Genomic DNA, 22,841 nt, shown 5'->3' on the forward strand with positions numbered 1-22,841 from the left:
ATTTTCACAAGAGGTAAAAGGGAAAAAAGACCCTCTAAATTTGTAATGCAATTTCTCCCGAGTATGGAGATACCCCATATGTGGGCGCAAAGTGCTCTGGGGGCGCACAACAAGGCCCAGAAGGGAGAGTGCACCATGTACATTTGAGGTGATTTGCACAGGGGTGGCTGATTGTTACAGCAGTTCTGACAAACGTAAAACAATAAATATCCATATGTGACCCCATTTTGGAAACTACACCCCTCACGGAATGTCATAAGGGGTGCAGTGAGCATTTACACCCCACTGGTGTATGACAGATTTTTGGAACAGTGGTCTGTGAAAATGAAAAATAAAATTTTTGATTTGCACAGTCCACTGTTTCAAATATCTGTCAAACGCCAGTGGGGTGTAAATGCTCACTGCACCCCTTATTAAATTCCATGAGGGGTATAGTTTCCAAAATGGGGTCACATGTGGGGGGGTCCACTGTTCTGGCACCATAGGGGCTTCCTAAATGGGACATGCCCCCCAAAAACCCCTTCAGAAAAACTTACTCTCCAAAATCCCATTGTCGCTCCTTCCCTTCTGAGCCCTCTACTGCGCCCGCCGAACACTTTACATACGCATATGAGGTATTTCCTTACTCGAGAGAAATTGGGTTACAAATTTTAGGGTGATTTCTCTCCTTTTACCCCTTGTAAAAATTCAAAAATTGGGTCTACAAGAAAATGCGAGTGTAAAAAATGAAGATTTAGAATTTTCTCCTTCACTGTGCTGCAATTCCTGTGAAACACCTAAAGGGTTAAAACACTTACTGAATGTCATTTTGAATACTTTTGGGGGGTGCAGTTTTTATAATGGGGTCATTTATGGGGTATTTCTAATATGAAGACCCTTAAAATCCACTTCCAACCTGAACTGGGCCCTGAAAAATTACGATTTTGAAAATCTTGAGAAAAATTGGAAAATTGCTGCGGAACTTTGAAGCCCTCTGGTGTCTTCCAAAAGTAAAAACTTGTAAATTTTTTTATGCAAACACAAAGTAGACATATTGTATATGTGAATCAATATGTAATTTATTTGGAATATCCATTTTCCTTTCAAGCAGAGACTTTCAAAGTTAGAAAAATGCAAAATTTTCTAAATTTTCATGACATTTTTAGATTTTTTTACCAAGAAAGGATGCAAATATCAGTGAAATTTTACCAATAACATAAAGTAGAATATGTCACGAAAAAAACCATCTCGGAATCAGAATGATAAGTAAAAGCATTTCAGAGTTATTAATGTTTAAAGTGACAGTGGTCAGATTTTCAAAAAATGCCCAGGTCCTGAAGGTGAAAATGGGCTGGTTCATGAAGGGGTTAAGGGGTTAAGGGGTTAAAAAAAAATTCTGTCAGGAAAAAAATGGTGGCATGTTCCATTAGATATTAGATTATAGAAGAATGCTCTGTTGGGACTAGAAAGCCCATTCTGAACTAAAGTGTACTGCTGTACAGACTCTGCATGCAGCTACAGTATACCAAAGACAATCACATCCGAAATTTGATAGCCTGAACTATAAGTGACTATAATGACTATATGGTCATTACCAGATACTCTCAAGATTCTTTATTAAGTTCTTTAATATATAGGGTGCATTGTGAGAATGGCTGACTGTAAAAGAAGATGTACATTCCCTATTAAATGTTTTAATAGTACAAATCTATTCATCAAATTGCATAATTCGAAATAAACCAGTTTTTCAAGGAGGTTCTAAACAAGTCTGTCTTAGCATTAGCAGAGCTTAAAGGGGTTATACAGAATAAAAAAAACTGAGCTGGGTTCTTCTAAAAGCAGCACCACAGCTATATCAGGCTGCATGTGATATTGCAGCTCAGTTCCATTAAAGTGAATGGAGCCAAGTTGCAGTACCATAGACAGCCTGAGGAGAGGCGTGGTGTTGTTTTTTTTTTTTTTTCTTTTTAAATCAGCTGTTTTTTTATTCCTTGACCACCCTCTTTAAAATCAAGGTGGTAATTGTTTGCTAAATCCTTTTCATTTTCTCACAATCACTGAAAATAATTTGTCACTTTTCAGGGTACATTCAGTGAATTTCAGTCATATATAACTTTGTATAAAACTTTGCGCTATTCCAGTGACATTATTCATTGTGATGCACACAGTACATATTTCTAACTTTTTTATACAATAGATAAGAAGTATGAACTTTATGCAGGTGGAGGTATGATTGTGTTAACAGTACAATTCATGACATTTTGCTTTGTGTCCTTTACATACCTTCATTTTGATGTTATCGTTTCAGAACACACACACATTCTCTACTATTGAATTGTGATTGTGTGGAAGAAAATGAACAGAGTTGAATAAAGTAACAATTTATAGAGCAAGGCTGTATTCAGATATAGAAGGAGCCTTAAAATGAAAGAATGCCATCCCAGATTCCTTTATATAACCCTTTCTATTGTTCATTAGTCAGCATATTATTCTATCCATACCCCCTAACATTATAAAACCGCCCTAGTGCTGAGAGAGTACAGAATTGCAGTAGTGCATAGAGTCTTACATTTTGGACTATTGAATTTTACAAAAGTGCAAGGATTTTAGGCTACATTCACATCACAATTTTGCCATACTGTTTTTCATCAGTGTTTTTTTTTTTTTTTGCATAATGTATGCCTTACAAACTGACAAAACTGTAAAAAAAAATGTGTGCTCTAAATTTTAACTGCATATAGTTTTAGGGTCACACGTAATGGATCCGCAGTATATTTTAAGCTGCAGATCTGCTGGTGACCCAACCCAAATTGTGCCTCCAGCTGTTGTCAACCCCCTTCCCCTGCCTCGCTCGGTCCTTGGCCTGCTCGCAGCTGCAATCTGCCACTACGAGCAGCCACACAGGGGATCTGCGAGTTGCAGAGTCCATTAAGGCATCGTGGAGCAGCCGCAATGTCTGAGTTCACTGCACATGCGCAGTACACCCAGACATCGAGGCTGCTCCGCAATATCAGAGTGCATTCGCTGACTAACAGGCCCCCTGTGATTGCCGCTGTGAGTAGGCTAGGGGTGACAACAGCTGGAGGCACAAAATGGGTCGGTCACCGGTGGATCCGCATCATAAAATACGCTGCGGATCCGTTACGTTTGACCCTACCCTTAAAGGGGTATTCCAGGCCAAAACTTTTTTTTATATATATCAACTGGCTCCGGAAAGTTAAACAGATTTGTAAATTACTTCTATTAAAAAATCTTAATCCTTCCAATAGTTATTAGCTTCTTAAGTTGAGTTGCTGTTTTCTGTCTAACTGCTTTCTGATGACTCACGTCCAGGGAGCTGTCCAGCTCCTATGGGGATATTCTACCATCATGCACAGCTCCCGGGACGTGACACCATCATTGAGCAGTTAGACAGAAAACTTCAGAAGCTAATAACTATTAAGATTTTTTAATAGAAGTAATTTACAAATCTGTTTAACTTTCCGGAGCCAGTTGATATATAAAAAAAAGTTTTGGCCTGGAATACCCCTTTAAACCTTATGCTTTTTAAATTTAGATGTCCAGTTGCATCAGTTTTTGCAAAAAAAATCTTATACTTTTTTTTATTGACACTTTTTTGCTCAAATTTTAAGTTCAAGTTGTCTTATTGAAAGTCCAAGGAAAGTAGGTTTGGTTGGTCATGTACAAGAATAAAACGTATCTCAAAAACCGTATGTCACAATAGACCCATTTGTTTTTCATTGACTTCAATGTCACGTTAGGCAGGGATAGAGTGAAGTCCTAATCTTGCCCACATCCTCTGTCCCTGCCTACTTGCATACCCATTCTAAACAACGGGTCCACAACCACGAGGATGGTCCCTTCCTATTTTATGTGCAGGGACAGACAGAGTCAAAACAAAAAAATACAATACAGATGGAGTCAGAGAACAGCTGGAGGTACACAAAACTAACAAAAGTAAAACTAAACATACACAGTCAAATCAGAGTCAAACTAGCCGAGTCAGCAACTGGAGATAGCGAGGTGCCGATACACAAAAGTAGAAGAAAAGTCAAAGCTGAGCCAAGATCAATATCAAGATTACAGAGACAAACAATGCTAGTTACTCAAAGACAAGTTCTTTCACTGGCAACTAAAAACAGAGTGAACTGGACTTAAATGCTCATTACACAGGTGCAGGCTCAGCTTGCTTAGCTGCTCACAGCACTGATTGGCTTATGCGTAGCCAAGCAACCAGGCCAAGCCAAACCTCAGGGAAGAATAACCCTTCATTTTCTTACAGTGCCCCCCTTTTAAGAGGGGCCACTGGACCCTTAGCAACCCGAGAGAACATAGGAACTGGTTTGAATACAGATGGACCATCAATCTCCTCATCTGTATCCTCATCCTCAATGTCCCACCCCTCATTGGTGTCCTAACAATCCTCCTCAGTAATATCCACATTTTCATCAACTGGCTTATTAGCACCCCCAGATGGCAAATCAGAACAGATTATGGATACATTAATACCACCCAAAGGGGTGCTTCCAGGCTTAGATGCTTGTGAGCCGAGACATACCTGTGCTCCCAAGTGTCTTCCACGATTACCACTTGGACAGGAATGCTTGACACAAGATCTTATGAAGTGTTTGTCCTCTCCCCAGTAGAAACATAGCCCGTAGATCTGGCAAAATCACCTGTGTTCCTCTGGGGTGTGGATAGATCCTATCTGCATGGGTTTTTCCGCAGGCACTGGTTGGTGATGAGAAACAGGAGAAGAATCAAGCAGAAAAGCAGAGGTAGAGGAAAAAGAACACTCACGCAGACATCTATCCAGTCACACAGCTAACGTCAATGCTAGGTCAAGCGTGTCAGGAGAGGGTTTAAGTAACCAGAATATCAGATAATCCCAGTCTAAACTGGCAAATCAAAGCTTGTGTGTTCCATTTGGAGGCCACACACCACTTTCTAAAGTCTGCACAGTACTCCTCAACTGGTCTGTGTCCCTGTTTTGACATATACAAAGGAGATTCAGCATACAAACCTCTGTCAGATTTTGCATACAAAAGACCCAATCCCGCAAACAGTGAATCCATGGAGGACAACTCAGGGGTATCAGGATGAAGGGAAAGTACCCACTCTTGAGGACCCCCTTGCAAAAGGGACATTCAAATCCCAACCCTTTAGGCCTCAGTTCCAGACAAGTAGGTTCTTAACCGAAAGTACAATTTACAAGTGTAACAGAGCATTTTAAAGGCTTTCTGATTTCCAGAAAAACAATCCAGAGGATTAACCTGAGGTTCCAAAGGAGGTGAAACAAGAACAGATTACACCAGAGTACAAGCAGACTCCAGCACCTGGATTCTGGTTAGCAACCCCTGAATTAGCTGCTCCTGGTTTTTCAGCCTCTGAGTCAAGGTCTGGATTAAGTTTGTCTGTGACTGAGAAGACTCATGCTGCTGAACTCTCTCAGCTAAATCCTGGACCAACTGAATGAGACCCTGCATTTGCTCCACCATAGCAGACATGGCTTCCATAATGCAGGAACAAGGCAAATGCAGGTATGTGGGCCAGTAAAAATTTTACATTGGGCAGGTATAGAGTGAATCCCTAATCTTGCCCTCATCCTCTGTCCCTGCCTACTTGCGTACTCGTCCTAAACAACGGGTCCTCAACCATGAGGATGGTGCCTTCCTATTATACATGCAGGGACAGACAGAGTCAAAACAATAAAATACAGACAGAGTCGGGTAACAGCTGGAGGCACACAAAACTAACAACAGTAAAGCTAAACACACAGTCAAAGCAGAGTCAAATTAGCTGAGTCAGCAACTAGAGATAGCGAGGTACCGATACACAAATGCAGAAGAAAGGTCAAAGCCAAGCCAAAATCAATATAAAGATTACAGAGACAAACAATGTTGGACTTAAATGCTCACTCCACAAGTGCAGGCTTAGCCAATCTAGGCTGTGAGCAGCTAACCAGGCTAAGGCATAGACAAGCAACCAGGCCAAGCCAAACCTCAGGGAGGGATAACCCTTCGAGTTCTTACATGTCAATGTTAAAAAAAAACGTAAATGGTACATACACATTTTTTAAACAGGACATAAAACCGTAGTAGACTGTGGTTTAATGTGCTGTAAAAAAAATGCATTACATATGCAACCGGATGCTTCTTGTTGCATGCGTTTTTGTATTGGAGGTCTGTGTATGGTTTTCTACAGTATATGGTTTTATAAGGTTTTCCTATACAAAAACCTATGCAAGAACTGTATAGCAAAATCCTGATGTGAATGCACCCTAACAGAGAACTGCATTTATCGGCCCACTATAATCTTACTAGTGCCAAATGACCAAGTATGAGAAACCTCATTATCCTGTGACCATTAAACTACCTGAATGTATACCAGTCTTAGGTTAGATCCACTTGAGCATTATGTGGACACATTTTTGCACACATATTATGGCCTCAATTCCTGGTCTCACTGCACTTTTAAAGGGAGCTAATCATGAGATCTTATCATATATAATGTGTGGAAATGCTTTATATGGTAAAATCTTCCTCACCATCACCAGGAGACGTTCCTGCCTGCAGGGATGTGAGGATATGAAGTTAGAAATTCTCCCTAACTCGCCCCGTAAGTAGTCCCCTGGGCATAGACCTAAGCATGATTGACAGCCCCCTTGTCACTGCTCTGTTCCCTAAGCAGATGGAGAAAAGCAGTGACGTGGCCGTGCCCCGGCTGTAATTAAAGGTGTACTCCAGCACTAACACATCTTATCCTCTATCCAAAGGAAGTCTTTCCCTCTCCTATAGACTTGCATTGAGGGGGCAGGGCTTGACATCACATGGGGTGGGAGTCATGACATCACAATACTCTGGCCCCGTGGTCAAGAGGTGTCAGACTCGAAGCCTCCAGCGCTGTTTGCAGCTCACACAGGTGGGTGCTGCATGAGAGATTGGATAGGGGATAAGAAGTCTTAGGGCCGGAGTACCCCTTTAACGCAGAGAAGGAGGGATTACAGCCTGAGCCAACGGGACTAGGTAAGTATAGCTTCCCGCCCAGAGGAATTCTTAGAGGGCCGGCAGGGGAGATTTCCTAACATATCCTCACCATCCCTTTGGGCAGCAATGTTCCCTAGGGACAGTGAGGGGGAAGATTTTACCATATATAACACAGGATCAATGCTGCGCTATGACACAGGATTGAACAGTGTATGCAGTCTAAAGATTGCATGTTGCATGTAATAGTCCCCTATGAGGACTGAATTTTTTTTTTAAAAAGTAAAAAAATATAAAATAAAATACTAATAAATGTGAATCAACTGTTTCCTCTATAAAAGTTTAAATCCCCCCCCCATTTTCCCATTTTTCTGGTACTTTTCCGTTTTTTGCTCTTACAACCCCCCCCCCCCCCCGTATCAGCTAAGTTGTGCTTACATTTGTGGAAAGAACCTGACAAAAGTAATGACCTGACAAATAAAATAAAAAAATATTTTTATCAATTTAAATGCTAACAAATATATTACAGTTATGTATGGTAAACATAGTGAATTTATCTATAAAGGGTGAATCTTATTAACAATTAGACATGTGCAATTCGGTTCGGCACGAATGTCTAAATTAACGAATTTTACCGTTTTCGTGCATTCGGACCGAACCGAATGCACGAAAACATATTTTGAACATTCCCGAATAGCCACGATAATACGAAGAGCAAAGTAACGAATACATTCGTTATTTCCCAACCATAATGCTGTAAATAACGAATGCATTCGTTATCTGTAAACGAACGTGAAGAATTCATTCTGATAACAAATATAATAAAAAGGATATAGATAGTTTGATTTTTCGAATACATTCGGTATTCGGGTACATTCGGTAAATCTTTTTATTCTTTTCTTGGACTTTAGCGATCCTAAAAAATTATGGAGATACCTTTTTTATAAAAATTTCGTAGGGTATCATAAAAAAATCATAATAAAAAAGATACAGTGGTGATGGAAAAAATTGTATCTAATGAAATGTATCATTTTTATTATGAAATGTTTATTCATTTTTAAACAGGGATCAATTTATGTGAGCGGGTAAAGCACTAAAAATGTAGCCGACAATAATGAACATGTAGTGTGTGCGTGTTTTTCACTTTTTTGTAAAACATTTTTTAGGTAGTACTACTACTCCCAGCATGTAACACACTCTTCCATGATGGGAGTAGTAGTTACCTGTACTAATTGACAGATTGCAGGGGTCCCTTGCGATCATCTTGTATAATGTATAGATGCGGCGGCTGCTCTTCTATGGTCCCCTGCACTCACGTATATATACACATATTCATATTTCCCGCAGAGCTGTGATTGGCCAGATGGTTCCAGCCAATCACAGCTCTCTGTGAGAAATAGGAATATGTGTATATATACGGCCGTGCAGGGGACCATAGAAGAGCGGCCGCCGCTTTCATACATTATACTGGAGGATCGCAGCGGGTGTCAGGAGTGATACCTGCAGTGATCTTTCCTTTACTACAAGTACTAATACTCCCAACATGGAGCACACTCTGCTCCATGCTGGGAACTGTAGTACCTGTATTAATAGACAGATCGCAGCGGTTACACTCGCTGCCATATGTCTATTAATGCAGGTACTACAGCTCCCAGCATGGAGCAGAGTGTACTCCATGTTGGAAGTATTAGTACCTGCAGTAAGGGACAGATCCCAGGGATGTCACTCCTCCTGACACCCGCTGCGATCCTCCTTATGTGAATGTCGGGATCAGCTGTTCTCAGGGCTACAGAGCCGGGAGAACAGCTGACGCTGAGCCGTAGGTATACATCGTATATCTACTGCCCAGAAAGAACTTACAGTGAGCCTGCAATGTGTATATACAGTATACACATTGCTGGCTCACTTAACCCCTTGCTGAGCTGTGCGCTATGCGCAAGCCCAGCAAGGGAAGAGTTAACTTACACTGCTGGACAGTGTAGGTTAACCCTTTGGGCGGTACACACTATATACAGCTATCTATAGATAGCTGTATACAGTGTATACAGAAGACAAAGTCCAGCTTACTTCCCTCGAGTCCCGGGCGGGGTTCGTGTAGCTCCGCCCCCTAGTGATGACGTCATTAGGGGGCGGAGCTACAGAAGGGAACAAGGCTAATTAATCTGAAGCTCTGTTCACATTGTACGTTTTGTATAATGTGAACAGACCCTTCTGGCAGTGTCTACCCAGACAGGGAGACTCCAGCTGTTGCTAAACTACAACTCCCAGCATGCCCAGACAGCCAAAGGCTGTCTGGGCATGCTGGGAGTTATAGTTTTGCACCAATTGGTGGCTCCCTGTTTGGGTAGACATTGCATCATGGGTGCTCTCCCCAGCGGACAGCGCCAAAAATGTCATAACCAATTTTTTGTGTTTTTTTCTTCTCGTTTCAGATCCGTGTATGCAGAGGATTACTGCGGATTCGATGGATTACGGCGGATTATTTATTTTTTCCTTTAATAAAATGGTTAACGAGGGCTGTGGGGGAGTGTTTTTTTAAATAAAATAATTTTTCCAATGTGTTGTGTTTTTTTTTTTTATTGAATTTTCAAGGTTAGTAGTGGACGCTGTCTTATTGACGGAATCCATTACTAGGCCAGGGCTTAGTGCTAGCCCCAAAAACAGCTAGCGCTAACCCCCAATTATTACCCCGGTACCCACCGCCACAGGGGTGCCGGGAAGAGCCGGTACCAACAGGCCCGGAGCGTCAAAATGGCGCTCCTGGGCCTAGGCGGTAACAGGCTGGCGTTATTTAGGCTGGGGAGGGCCAGTAACAATGGTCCTCGCCCACCCTGGTAACGTCAGGCTGTTGCTGTTTGGTTGGTATCTGGCTGAGAATGGAAATACGGGGAACCCTATGCGTTTTTTTTATTTATTTATTTATTTAAATTAAAAAAAAAAACGCATAGGGTTCGCCGTATTTTCATTCTCAGCCAGATACCAACCAAACAGCAACAGCCTGACGTTACCAGGGTGGGCGAGGACCATTGTTACTGGCCCTCCCCAGCCTAAATAACGCCAGCCTGTTACCGCCTAGGCCCAGGAGTGCCATTTTTGACACTCCGGGCCTGTTGGTACCGGCTCTTCCCGGCACCCCTGTGGCGGTGGGTACCGGGGTAATAATTGGGGGTTAGCGCTAGCTGTTTTTGGGGCTAGCACTAAGCCCTGGCCTAGTAATGAATTCCGTCAATAAGACAGCTTCCGCTACTAACCCTGAAAATTCAATAAAAATTAAAAAAAAACACAACACATTGGAAAAATTATTTTATTTAAAAAAACACTCCCCCACAGCCCTCGTTAACCATTTTATTAAAGGGAAAAAAAATAATCCGCCGTAATCCATCGAATCCGCAGTAATCCTCTGCATACACGGATCTGAAACGAGAAGAAAAAAAAACACAAAAAATTGGTTATGACATTTTTGGCGCTGTCCGCTGGGGAGAGCACCCATGATGCAATGTCTACCCAAAAAGGGAGCCACCAATTGGTGCAAAACTACAACTCCCAGCATGCCCAGACAGCCTTTGGCTGTCTGGGCATGCTGGGAGTTGTAGTTTAGCAACAGCTGGAGTCTCCCTGTCTGGGTAGACACTGCCAGAAGGGTCTGTTCACATTATACAAAACGTACAATGTGAACAGAGCTTCAGATAAACTAGCCTTGTTCCCTTCTGTAGCTCCGCCCCTAATGACGTCATCACTAGGGGGCGGAGCTACACGAACCCGGCCCGGGACTCGAGGGAAGTAAGCTGGACTTCGTCTTCTGTATACACTGTATACAGCTATCTATAGATAGCTGTATAAAGTGTATACCGCACAAAGGGTTAACCTACACTGTCCAGCAGTGTAAGTTAACTCTTCCCTTGCTGGGCTTGCGCATAGCGCACAGCTCAGCAAGGGGTTAAGTGAGCCAGCAATGTGTATACTGTATACACATTGCAAGCTCACTGTAAGTTCTTGCTGGGCAGTAGATATACGATATATACCTACGGCTCAGCGTCAGCTGTTCTCCTGGCTCTGTAGCCCTGAGAACAGCTGATCCCGACATTCACATAAGGAGGATCGCAGCGGGTGTCAGGAGGAGTGACATCCGCTGGGATCTGTCCCTTACTGCAGGTACTAATACTCCCAACATGGAGCACACTCTGCTCCATGCTGGGAGCTGTAGTACCTGCATTAATAGACATATCGCAGCGAGTGTAACTTCTGACACCCGCTGCGATCTGTCTATTAATACAGGTACTACAGCTCCCAGCATGGAGCAGAGTGTACTCCATGTTGGGAGTGGTAGTACTTGTAGTAAAGCGAAGATCACTACAGGTATTACTCCTGACAGCCGCTGCGATCCTCCAGTATAATGTATGAATGCGGCGGCCACTCTCCTATGGTCCCCTGCACGGCCGTATATATACACATATTCCTATTTCTCAAAGAGAGCTGTGATTGGCTGGAACCATCTGGCCAATCACAGCTCTGCGGGAAATATGAATATGTGTACATATACGTGAGTGCAGGGGACCATAGAAGAGCAGCCGGCGCATCTATACATTATACAAGAGGATCGCAAGGGACCCCTGCGATCTGTCAATTAGTACAGGTAACTACTACTCCCATCATGGAAGAGTGTGTTCCATGCTGGGAGTAGTAGTACTACCTAAAAAATGTTTTAAAAAAAAGTGAAAAACACGCACACACTACATTTTCTTTATTGTCGGCTACATTTTTAATGCTTTACCCGCTCACATAAATTGATCCCTGTTTAAAAATGAATAAACATTTCATAATAAAAAAGATACATTTCGTTAGATACAATTTTTTTCATCACCACTGTATCTTTTTTATTATGATTTTTTTATGATACCCTGCGAAATTTTAATAAAAAAGGTATCTCCATTATTTATTAGGATCGCTAAAGTCCAAAAAAAGACTAAAGATTTACCGAATGTACCCGAATACCGAATGTATCCGAAAAAACAACACGAATACCCGAATACCGAATGTATCCGAAAAATCTAAACCGAAAATATTGCCGAACCGAAATTTTTTTCCAAAACGAAAAAACGAAACGAAATTAAACGAAAATTTTTCTAGTGCACAAGTCTATTAACAATAGTTTAATAGCAAAGCTCGAGTGATTATTTTAATGTAATTAACAGGTGAACAGGTGTTCATCATAAACAGATATTAAAAACATGAATGTGGGGTTATCGCTTCGAAATATATACAGCACTCTCAAAACTTAAGGGCTTTTTACTGTATACAAAGTATCCCTTGCTGGAAATGAAAATCCTCCTTCTGTCAAACTATGCATGCTTATTAGTGTTGAGCGGCATAGGCCATATTCGAATTCGCGAATATTCGCGAATATGTGGACGAATATTCGTCATATATTCGCAAATATTCGCATATTCGTAATATTCGTTTTATTTTCGCATACGCAAAAATTCGCGCATGCGAAAATGAGCATATACAAAAATTAACATAGCTGAAAATTTGCATATGCGAAAATTAGCATATGCAAATATTCGCACGCCGGTCTCACACAGTAGTATTGGAGCCTTCTTTACACCACACAAGCTGGAAGCAGAAAGGGATGATCACTGTGATGTGCACTGTGAAAAAAATAAAAATAAACATGAATATTCGTAATTACGAATATATAGTGCTATATTCGCGAATATTCGCAAATTCGCGAATATGCGATATTCGCGAATAAAATTCTTATTGCGAATATTCGCGAGCAACACTAATGCTTATGAATCTCTTTTTTGGGATTCTGCCGTGGTGTGTTAAATATGTTTAACTAGTTAAGTCCCAGATGATGCAATAGATGCAATAGTGTTTTATTCATAGTTCTATTTTAGATAAAACCATGCACACTAGTACAATCGGATTTTACTACATTTACAAGTGAGCACAAATGATTTTCAAACCAGTCAACACTAGGAAAGCAATGTCATTGTTAAAGAGAACACTTTTTTGTGAAAAGTTTTAGTTGATAAAAAACTACAAATTACATTGATTTTTATAAAGTTTTTCAGTAAGGTACCTCTGTGAGACACTCTTTTTCATATTAACCTGTTAAGGACCCAGGACGTACCTGTACATCCTGAGTCCGCTCCCGTTCTATAACGGGGGGCCACGGCGTGGCCCCGCGTCATAGCGTGTCGGGCCCAGCCTCTAACAATGGCCGGGAGCCGTGGCTAATAGCGCGCGGCATTGATCGCGGTGCCGCGTGCTATTAACCCTTTAGAGGCGGCGTTCAAAGTTGAACGCCGCATCTAAAATGAAAGTGAAACCATGCCGGTTAGCTCAGGGAGCTGTTTGGGATCGCCGCGGCTAAGTCGCGGCATCCCGAACAGCTTACATGACAGCCAGAGGACTGACCAGTTGCCGAATGACTGCTCAGTGCCTGAGATCCAGGCATGAGCAGTCAAGCGGCAGAATCATCGATCAGTGGTTTCTTATAAGAAACCATTGATCAATGTAAAAGATCAGTGTGTGCAGTGTTATAGGTCCCTATGAGAGCTATAACACTGCAAAAAAAAGTGAATAAAGATCCTTTAACCCCGCCTCTAATAAAAGTTTGAATCACCACAATTTTCCCATAAAAAAAAAACAGTGTCAATAAAAATAAAAATAAACATATGTGGTATCGCCGCATGCGGAAATGTCCGAATTATAAAAATATATCGTTGATGACAATTTTAAACGTATAAATTTTCCTGCATGTAGTTTTGATTTTTTCCAGAAGTAGGACAAAATCAAACCTACATAAGTAGGGTATCATTTTAACCGTAACCGCGTTTTGTTTTTTCAATTTTGTCTCACAATGATTTTTTTCCCGTTTCGCCGTAGATTTTTGGGTAAAATGATTGACGTCAATACAAAGTAGAATTGGTGGTGCAAAAAATAAGCCATCATATGGATTTTTAGGTGAAAAATTTAAAGAGTTATGATTTTTTAAAGCTAAGGAGGAAAAAACAAAAATGCAAAAACGGAAAAACCCCGGGTCCTTAAGGGGTTAAAAACTATGCCTACAAAATGACAGGTTAAAACACAATGATTTTCACTCCCACGGCACATACCAATGCAGCAGGTCCTTACACACCATTCTCCTCCCAGAAGCTGTTTATTCTGCCACTGGCCACAAGGACATTTACTAAGATGAATGTGATTTAGTTCATTTTTTAGTTCTTTTTTGCATGACTCTTCCAAATTTATTACATGGTCGCAGAGCATGTGATACATTTTGTGGAGGATACACATTTTCTAGAATTTCACTCTTCACATACACCAAAAAGCTACGCTAGGTCTGAGCTGGTGTAGAATTGCACCTAAAGGTGTGCGAACCACATCCAAAACACTGTGAAACCCCAAATAAAATAATGACAATATAAATGAAGTAATCAGCTAAGATATAGAGGTTACAAATATCATTATTTTTTACAATGTTTAAAAATGCATACAGATTCAATTCATTGTTCATATAAGTTAAAAGAGTAAAAAACAAGATGGTCCTGTGTACCTGGCCGAGAATGTATATATAATATGTTGATACAAAAATGGTGGATAGAAAGCCTGAAGCTGCTGATAAAGTGCTAGTGCCAAACAAGAGCTGGTAAGGTGCAGCTAGAGAACGTTGTGTAAAATAGGGGGAAGGGGTGAAAAAAACATAATTGTGTGTAGGGATATGGGGGTGCTATGTAGGTGAATAACACATCACAAAATGTGAAAAAATAAAGCAAGGTGTGTTAGCAACAATAACTAAAAAAGTATGGTGTAAATAATAATAAATATGTGCAGAAAAACCAGGGGAAGGTAGCACAAAGGGCAAATGGTATAGCAGCAAAGATGAAAGTAAAGGTGACCAATGCCTATAAGCAGCAATGAGGTATTAAAGTAGCAGCATACAAATGTAAACAAATATATGGAGATAAACAGGCTTAAACATAGACATAGGAAACAAGACTCACCACAGCCCACCTCCACAACTAAGACGCGTTTCGCCTGGAGCTGCATTTTCTTGGTGTAGAATTGCGCCTTATTGAGGGTTTTTTGCTACTTTTTTTCGAAAGTCGCAGTTGATAAATTTGTTACCACTGCACAAGACCAACCCTTAACATCTGGCCTGTACGCTCTTTTTAAGAAAATGCGTAATTCAAAAAGGCTGCACCTAAATAGAAACAAATCTACACACAAAAACAGCTCTAAAGACAATGATAAATGCCCCCCAATAGTCTCATCCATTCTCTTTAATTTAAAGGGCCAATATGTAACATTAAATTCTTTCCATACCTACCCCTGCTCACCTAAGCCTATATAAAGCAGCCCTGCCTACTCTTTTTTGCCTGAGCATTGTTTTGGTTCCTTATGTCCATTAAAAAAGGTGTTCTAATCCTGATCTCATGTGTATTGACCCATGCCCACTTCCTGGTTACTGCCTCATTTGTCCTGTACCACATCATCTCTCCTGGATTGTTTGACCCTAAAGTTGTATCTCCTGTCTTGACCTTCTTGCCTGATACTAACTGCCCCTCTTCCTGTTCCTAGTGCTTACTGTACTGATTATTTTATGTTTGACCTGGAATGCTGACTGCATGTACTTGCCTGACTACCAAGTGCCACAGTCTCCTGGATTAGCCACTATCGGCAATGGGTCCACATTCGTGGAGCAATCCGGTACCCACTAGCATACTTCTGTATCCTGGAGCTGGATAAATGCTGGAGACCTAGTGGCTACTAAAACTCAATTCCTAGGTGTTGGTCAATGCTAAACCAGTTCAGTAGCCCAGTGGGCCCACACCTGTTCCTTTTTACACATATTAAAAGATACACAAGATATTTTTTGTCACAAATTCTGAACAAATCCATAAAAAAACCTTTGTATATACAAGTAAAATCTAATAGTACATGGCAAAAACAGCACCCATGGAAAACTACTGGGACCTTATTTAATTATTTATTTATTACATTTTTAGGGTAGTCTATCACTCTATTCAGGTATTATAAATTTTTTTGTTTCACCATACATTTTATGGTAAGATGAAAGGTATCATAACAAAGCACAATTAGTCACACAAAAAACAGGCCCTCTTTTGGCTCTGTGGGTGGAAAGAATATGACACGGGCCCACGTGTCGGGTCTGCGCTATATCCGGCAGATCCTCACTGCTATCAGCAGTAGTGTTGCTCGCGAATATTCGCAATGCGAATATTCGCGAATATAGCACTATATATTCGTAATTACGCATATTCGTTTTTTTTTTTATTTTATTTTTTTTTCACAGTACACATCACAGTGATCATCCCTCTCTGCTTCCAGCTTGTGTGGTGTAAAGAAGGCTCTAATACTACTGTGTGAGACTGGTGTGCGAATTTTCGCATATGCACAAATTTTCATATGCAAATTTTCGCATATGCAAATTTTCGCTTATGCTAATTTTGTATATGCAAATTTTCTCATATGTTAATTTTGGGATACGCAAATTTTCGCATATGTGAAAATAAAACGAGAATATTAAGAATATGCGAATATTCGCAAATATATGACGAATATTCGTCCATATATTCGTGAATATTCGCGAATTCGAATATGGCCTATGCCGCTCAACACTAATCAGCAGCTGACATTTGCCAGTAATGACAGACATCAGAGCTGGCTACGATGTCTGTTAATTAACCCCTTCATGACCCAGGCCATTTTCACCTTCAGGACCTTGGCATTTTTTGAACATCTGACCACTGTTACTTTAAACATTAATAACTCTGGGATGCTTTTACTTATCATTCTGATTCCGAGATTGTTTTTTCGTGACATATTCTACTTTATGATGCAAGTGCTGATGCTAGGCAGGAAAGGTACCAGGTTCTGTAGCGCAATCCACCACTCAGGCAACTGAGGGAGAGATGTGAATGGACAGGTCAGATAATGTGGAGTCCACATTATCTGACCTGTCCATTCACATCTCTCCCTCAGTTGCCTGAGTGGTGGATTGCGCTACAGAACCTGGTACCTTTCCTGCCTATCACCAGCACTTGCATCAAATACCTCGGACAGGTTAACCTGCTGCCGATTCCAGGAAGCTGCTCCACCATCACTTTAAACCATGCGCTTATTGCTGTTGTGTCTATATACAAAACAGTACAAGGTGAGCGAGACTACTTACTTGTTTTATAGCCTCACCATATACATATTTACATTGTTCCAAACGTATTGCCCTATGAGGAGCTCTGCTCTATCTTTTTCTCCATAGAATATATTCTACTTTATGTTATTGGTAAAATTTCACTGATATTTGCATCCTTTCTTGGTGAAAAAAAATCTAAAAATTTCATGAAAATTTAGCATTTTTCTAACTTTGAAACTCTCTGCTTGTAAGGAAAATGGATATTCCAAATAAAATACATGTTGATTCACATATATAATATGTCTACTTTATGTTTGCATCAAAAAATTGACGTGTTTTTACTTTTGGAAGACACCAGAGAGCTTCAAATTTCCGCAGCAATTTTCCAATTTTTCTCAAGATTTTCAAAATCGTACTTTTTCAGGGACCAGTTCAGGTTGGAAGTGGATTTTAAGGGTCTTCATGTGACATGTGACCCCATTTTGGAAACTACACTCCTCATGGAATTTAATAAGGGGTGCAGTGAGCATTTACACCCCACTGGAGTTTGACAGATATTTGAAACAGTGGACTGTGCAAATGAAAAAACATTTTTTTTCATTTTCACAGACCACTGTTCCAAAAATCTGTCATACACCAGTGGGATGTAAATGCTCACTACACCCCTTATTACATTCTATGAGGGGTGAAGTTTCCAAAATGGGGTCACATATGGATATTTATTGTTTTGCGTTTATGTCAGAACTGCTGTGTTACGCCGAGCGCTCCGGGTCCCCGATCCTCCCCGGAGCGCTCACAGCGTTCTCCTGTTCGCAGCGCCCCGGTCAGACCCGCTGACCGGGAGCGCTGCGATAATGTCCCTAGTCGGGATGCGATTCGCGATGCGGGACGCTCCCGCTCGCGGTGCGCATCCCGACCCGCTTACCAGACTCGTTCCCTGTCTGTGCTGTCCCGGCGCACGCGGCCCCGCTCCCTAGGGTGCGCGTGCGCCGACTCTCTGCGATTTAAAGGGCCAGTGGGCCACTGATTGGCGCATGGCTTTTATTAGTGTGTTCACCTGTGCACTTCCCTATATTACCTCACTTCCCCTTCACTTCCTTGCCGGATCTTGTTGCCATTGTGCCAGTGAAAGCGTTCCTTGTGTATCCCAAGCCAGTGTTCCAGACCTCTTGCCGTTGCCCCTGACTACAATCCTTGCTGCCTGCCCTGACCTTCTGCTACGTCCGACCTTGCTCTTGCCTAATCCCTTGTACCGCGCTTATCTCAGCAGTCAGAGAGGTTGAGCCGTTGCCGGTGGATACGACCTGGTTTCTACCGCCGCTGCAAGATCCTCCCGCTTTGCGGTGGGCTCTGGTGAAAACCAGTAGCAACTTAGAACTGGTCCGCCGGCACGGTCCACGCCAATCCCTCTCTGACACAGAGGATCCACCTCCAGCCTGCTGAATCCTGACATGCTGTAACAATCAGCCACCCCTGTTCAAATCACCTCAAATGTACATGGTGCACTCTCCCTTCTGAGCTTTGTTGTGCGCCACCAGAGCACTTTGCGTCCACATATGGGTTATCTCCGTACTCGGGAGAAATTGCATAACAAATTTTGAGGGTCTTTTTCCCTTTTACCTCTTGTGAAAATGAAAAGTATGCCGCACCACCAGCATGTCAGTGTAAATTTTTTTATTTTTATACACTAACATGCTGGTGTAGACCCCAACTTCACCTTTTCATAGGGGTTAAAGAAGTATTGGGTATCCCTGTAACTGTATGGACCTACAGAATAAAGATAAGGTGTCATTTTTACCTAAAAGTGCACTGCGTAGGAACGGAAGCCCCCAAAAGTTGTAAAACTGAGTTTTTTATTTTATTTCACCCCATAAATAAGTTGTTGTTTTGTTTTGCCACAATTTATGCAATAAGTGATGTCATTACAAAGTACAATTGGTGACTAGTGTTGAGCGGCATAGGCCATATTCGAATTCGCGAATATTCGCGAATATATGGACGAATATTCGTCATATTTTCGCGAATATTCGCATATTCGTTATGTGCTCGTTTTATTTTTGCATATGCGCAAATTTGTGTATGCGAAAATTAACATATGCGAAAATTTGCATATACAAAATTAACATACGCGAAAATTCGCATAAGCGAACATTAGCATATGCTAATTTTCGTATATGCAAATTTTTGCACGCCAGTCTCACACAGTAGTATTACAGCCTTCTTTACACCACACAAGCTGGAAGCAGAGAGGGGTGATCACTGTGATGTGTACTGTGAAGAAAAAAAAAAAAAAAAAAAAAAACGAATATTCGTAATTACGAATATATAGCGCTATATTCGCGAAATTCGCGAATTCGCGAATATGCGATATTCGCGAATAATATTCGAATTGCGAATATTCGCGAGCAACACTATTGGTGACCTAAAAAACAAGCCCTTACATGAGTCTGTAGGTGCAAAATTGTTTACAACACTTCACCTTAACAAATGTCTGTTCACTTGCTGTGCAATAGATTCTAGCCCTTGAAATGTATCATTGCAACAAGATGATCAATTTTATTTACTTCATCAGTCATTTTTATGTTATGGCTGATCAGTGCATATTGTTCATGCTTTGAATCTCCCTCTTGTTAGCTCTAAACTTTTACAAGTCATTGGGAGCTCTGTATTACAAAACTGAACCCAGATCAATATTAAGATGCTTTAGAAACAGAGTTTTGACCCTATTTAAGTTATAATGAAAAATATTCTTAAAAGGCAGGCATCCACTTTAAATTAGGGTTTTCCAAATTATACTAATTTAGAAAGTATAGGGTATGTGTATATGTCTAAAATAAAAAGACACCTATTCTGCTCATTCTGAATTATTCTTTAATCCCTTAAGGACCAAGGACATACCAATATGCCCTGAGTCCTCTCCTTTATTAGAATGCAGGGCCACGACATGGCCCCGCGTCATAGCGGGTCGGGCCCGGCACCTAACAACTGCTGAGACCCATGGCTAATAGCGCACGGCACTGATTGTGGTGGTGCGCGCTATTAAACCTTTAGACTCAGTGTTCAAAGTTGATCACCGCATCTAAAGTGAAACTAATCTGCTGCCTTTTAGCTCAGGGGGCTGTTCGGGATCGCTGCGGCCAAATTGCGGCATCCCGAACAGCTGTAGGACACGAGGAGGATCCCCTTACCTGCCTCCTGGTGTCCGATCGCCGAATGACTGCTCAGTGCCTGAGATCAAGGCATGAGCATTCAAGCGGCAGAATCATTGATCTATGTTATCCTATGGGATAATAAAGATCAATGTAAAAGATCAGTGTGTGCAGGGTTATAGCCACCTATGGGAGCTCTAACACTAATAAAAGTTTAAATCATCCCCCTTTTCCCATTTAAAAAAGAAAAACAGTGTAAATAAAAATAAACATATGTGGTATTGCCGCATGTGGAAATGTCTGAATAATAAAAATATATCGTTAATTAAACTGCATGGTCAATGGCGTACGCGCAAAAAAAATCCAAATTCCAAAACAGCGCATTTTTGGTCACTTTTTATATCATGAAAAAATTTATAAAAAGTGATCAAAAAGTCTGATCAATACAATGGTACCGATAAAAACTTAGAACAGGGCGCAAATAATGAGCCCTCATACCGCCCCGTATGCGGAAAAATAAAAAAGTTATTGGGGTCAAAAGATGACAATTTTAAACGTAGAAATTTTCCTGCATGTAGTTATTATCTTTTCCAGAAGTACGACAAAATCAAACTTATATAAGTAGGGTATCATTTTAAAGGGGTATTCCAGGCCAAAACTTTTTTTTATATATATATATATATATATATATATATATCAACTGGCCCCGGAAAGTTAAACAGATTTGTAAATTACTTCTATTAAAAAATCTTAATCCTTCCAATAGTTATTAGCTTCTGAAGTTTTCTAACTGCTCAATGATGATGTTACGTCCCGGGAGCTGTGCAAGATGTCATTTTTACCGAACAATTTACTGCGCAGAAACGGAAACCCCCAAAAGTTACAAAATGTTTTTTTTTCTTCAATTTTGTTGCACAATTATTATTTTTTTCAGTTTCGGCATAGATTTTTGGGTTAAGTGACTGATGTCATTACAAAGTAGAATTGGTGGCGCAAAAAAAAGGTAGGGAGGAAAAAACGAAAGTGGAAAAACACTTGGTCCTTAAGGGGTTACATACACTTCTTATGTACAAACAGACTTACAGTCTGCACAAAATACTTCATAATTATACCAAAAGAAAGAATTTCAGATATACCTGAGATGTGGCCCTAATTTACCGTACGGGATCATTAACATAATATTATAATACATCTGACATTTCTACCTGCAACAATAATAAATATGTTAATTTATTTTTATTTTAATAATTATTATTATTTTTATTATTTCTTAAATGGCAAAATATGGGAATAAAATTTTTTATTAGGGGAGGGGCTTATTCACTTTTATTAAACTTTTTTTTTTTTCCATTTTTCAAAGAGGTTATTGAGGAAAAAAAACATAGCTACTTTCTTTTGTAACCAGCTCCCCATCTGTTTCTAGGTTGGGTGTGGTTCTGGAGCTCAGTTTCACTGGAGTGAATGAAGCCAAGTTATCAAATCACATCCAACCTGGAGACAGACATAAAACTGTTTATAAGAAATTAGCTTTTGTTTTTCTATTCCTGGATAACCCCTTCAAGTCCCTACAGAAGACTACTTTTTTTTTTTTTTTGCAATCTTTATACTGCAGGTAGTGATCTGTGCTATGCATAGGCATAGCACTAATCAGTGTTATCTGAAATCTACTTCTCTGGTCTGCTCGAAGTCAGACCATAAAAGAATACCTCATAATGACAGCAGTAGGCAGGTAAGGAAAACTCATGCTGCCATCTTGGTTGATCTGATCCCCAAGACTGTGCCACAGGCGATCAGATCAGCCAACGGAACTACCACAGATGCCGTGATCAGTAATGATCATGGCCTCTGAGGGGCTAATGGCAGACATCAGCACAATCGCTGATGTCCGCCCTTACCAGCGGTACAGATACATCCTGGTTCCCAAAGTACCATGTGCCCAGGGCGTTCCTGTATGCCCTGCATCCTCTATGGGTTAAATCAGAAATCTGTAATGTTGTCACATAAAGAGCTCTCATATTATGGAATTTATTAAGCCTGTGGGAACACTGCACATGAACATGTGTGAAGAGGAAGCATTCAGAAAGTCTTCTGCTAGGCCTATGGCCATGAAAACATGTAGAATCCGCTTATTGATATTTATAAACAGGTGTACATTCTTGTCCCATTTACATCAACATGTTTACTGTCTGTGAATCTTTGACATTTATAAATGTGATACAATACAGTATTTTGCTATAAATGTATAGAATACATCATGTTATTAACATTTTCATATTTTTTTTCCCCATCTTTTAGAAACATGTTGTACAGATTGGATGAAACAGCCACTCGGTTTTCAATACTTCTAGAAGCACAAGAGCATAGCAAGATTACAAAGTCAAATGAAACCCTTATGACAGCTTTGCAAGAGGTGTCGAACTGTATTAACTCTGCTCAGTTATATTTTAAAGAAGGCCTACACCTGTTTGAGTTTGATGAGAAAGAAAGAGACTAACAGGTTATTTTAGTCTATAACCACATAAATATTGCCCAAAATACATTCGGTAAAGGTCATCTTTAATGAAC

At 40.6% G+C, this 22,841-nt stretch overlaps 1 protein-coding gene across 1 annotated transcript in view; it reads left to right on the forward strand.

Moving 5' to 3' along the window:
• NAALADL2 (N-acetylated alpha-linked acidic dipeptidase like 2) overlaps window positions 1-22,770 on the forward strand; it is an 801,196-nt gene extending 778,426 nt beyond the window's left edge. The window contains exon 14 of the mRNA XM_056565215.1: window positions 22,572-22,770. Coding sequence (XP_056421190.1) covers window positions 22,572-22,770 — 199 coding nt within the window. The remainder of the gene's footprint in view (window positions 1-22,571) is intronic.
• The last annotated feature ends 71 nt before the right edge of the window (window positions 22,771-22,841 follow it).

Source organism: Hyla sarda, chromosome 3 (genome assembly GCF_029499605.1).
Source record: "Hyla sarda isolate aHylSar1 chromosome 3, aHylSar1.hap1, whole genome shotgun sequence".
NCBI classification, from domain to species: Eukaryota; Metazoa; Chordata; class Amphibia; order Anura; family Hylidae; genus Hyla; species Hyla sarda.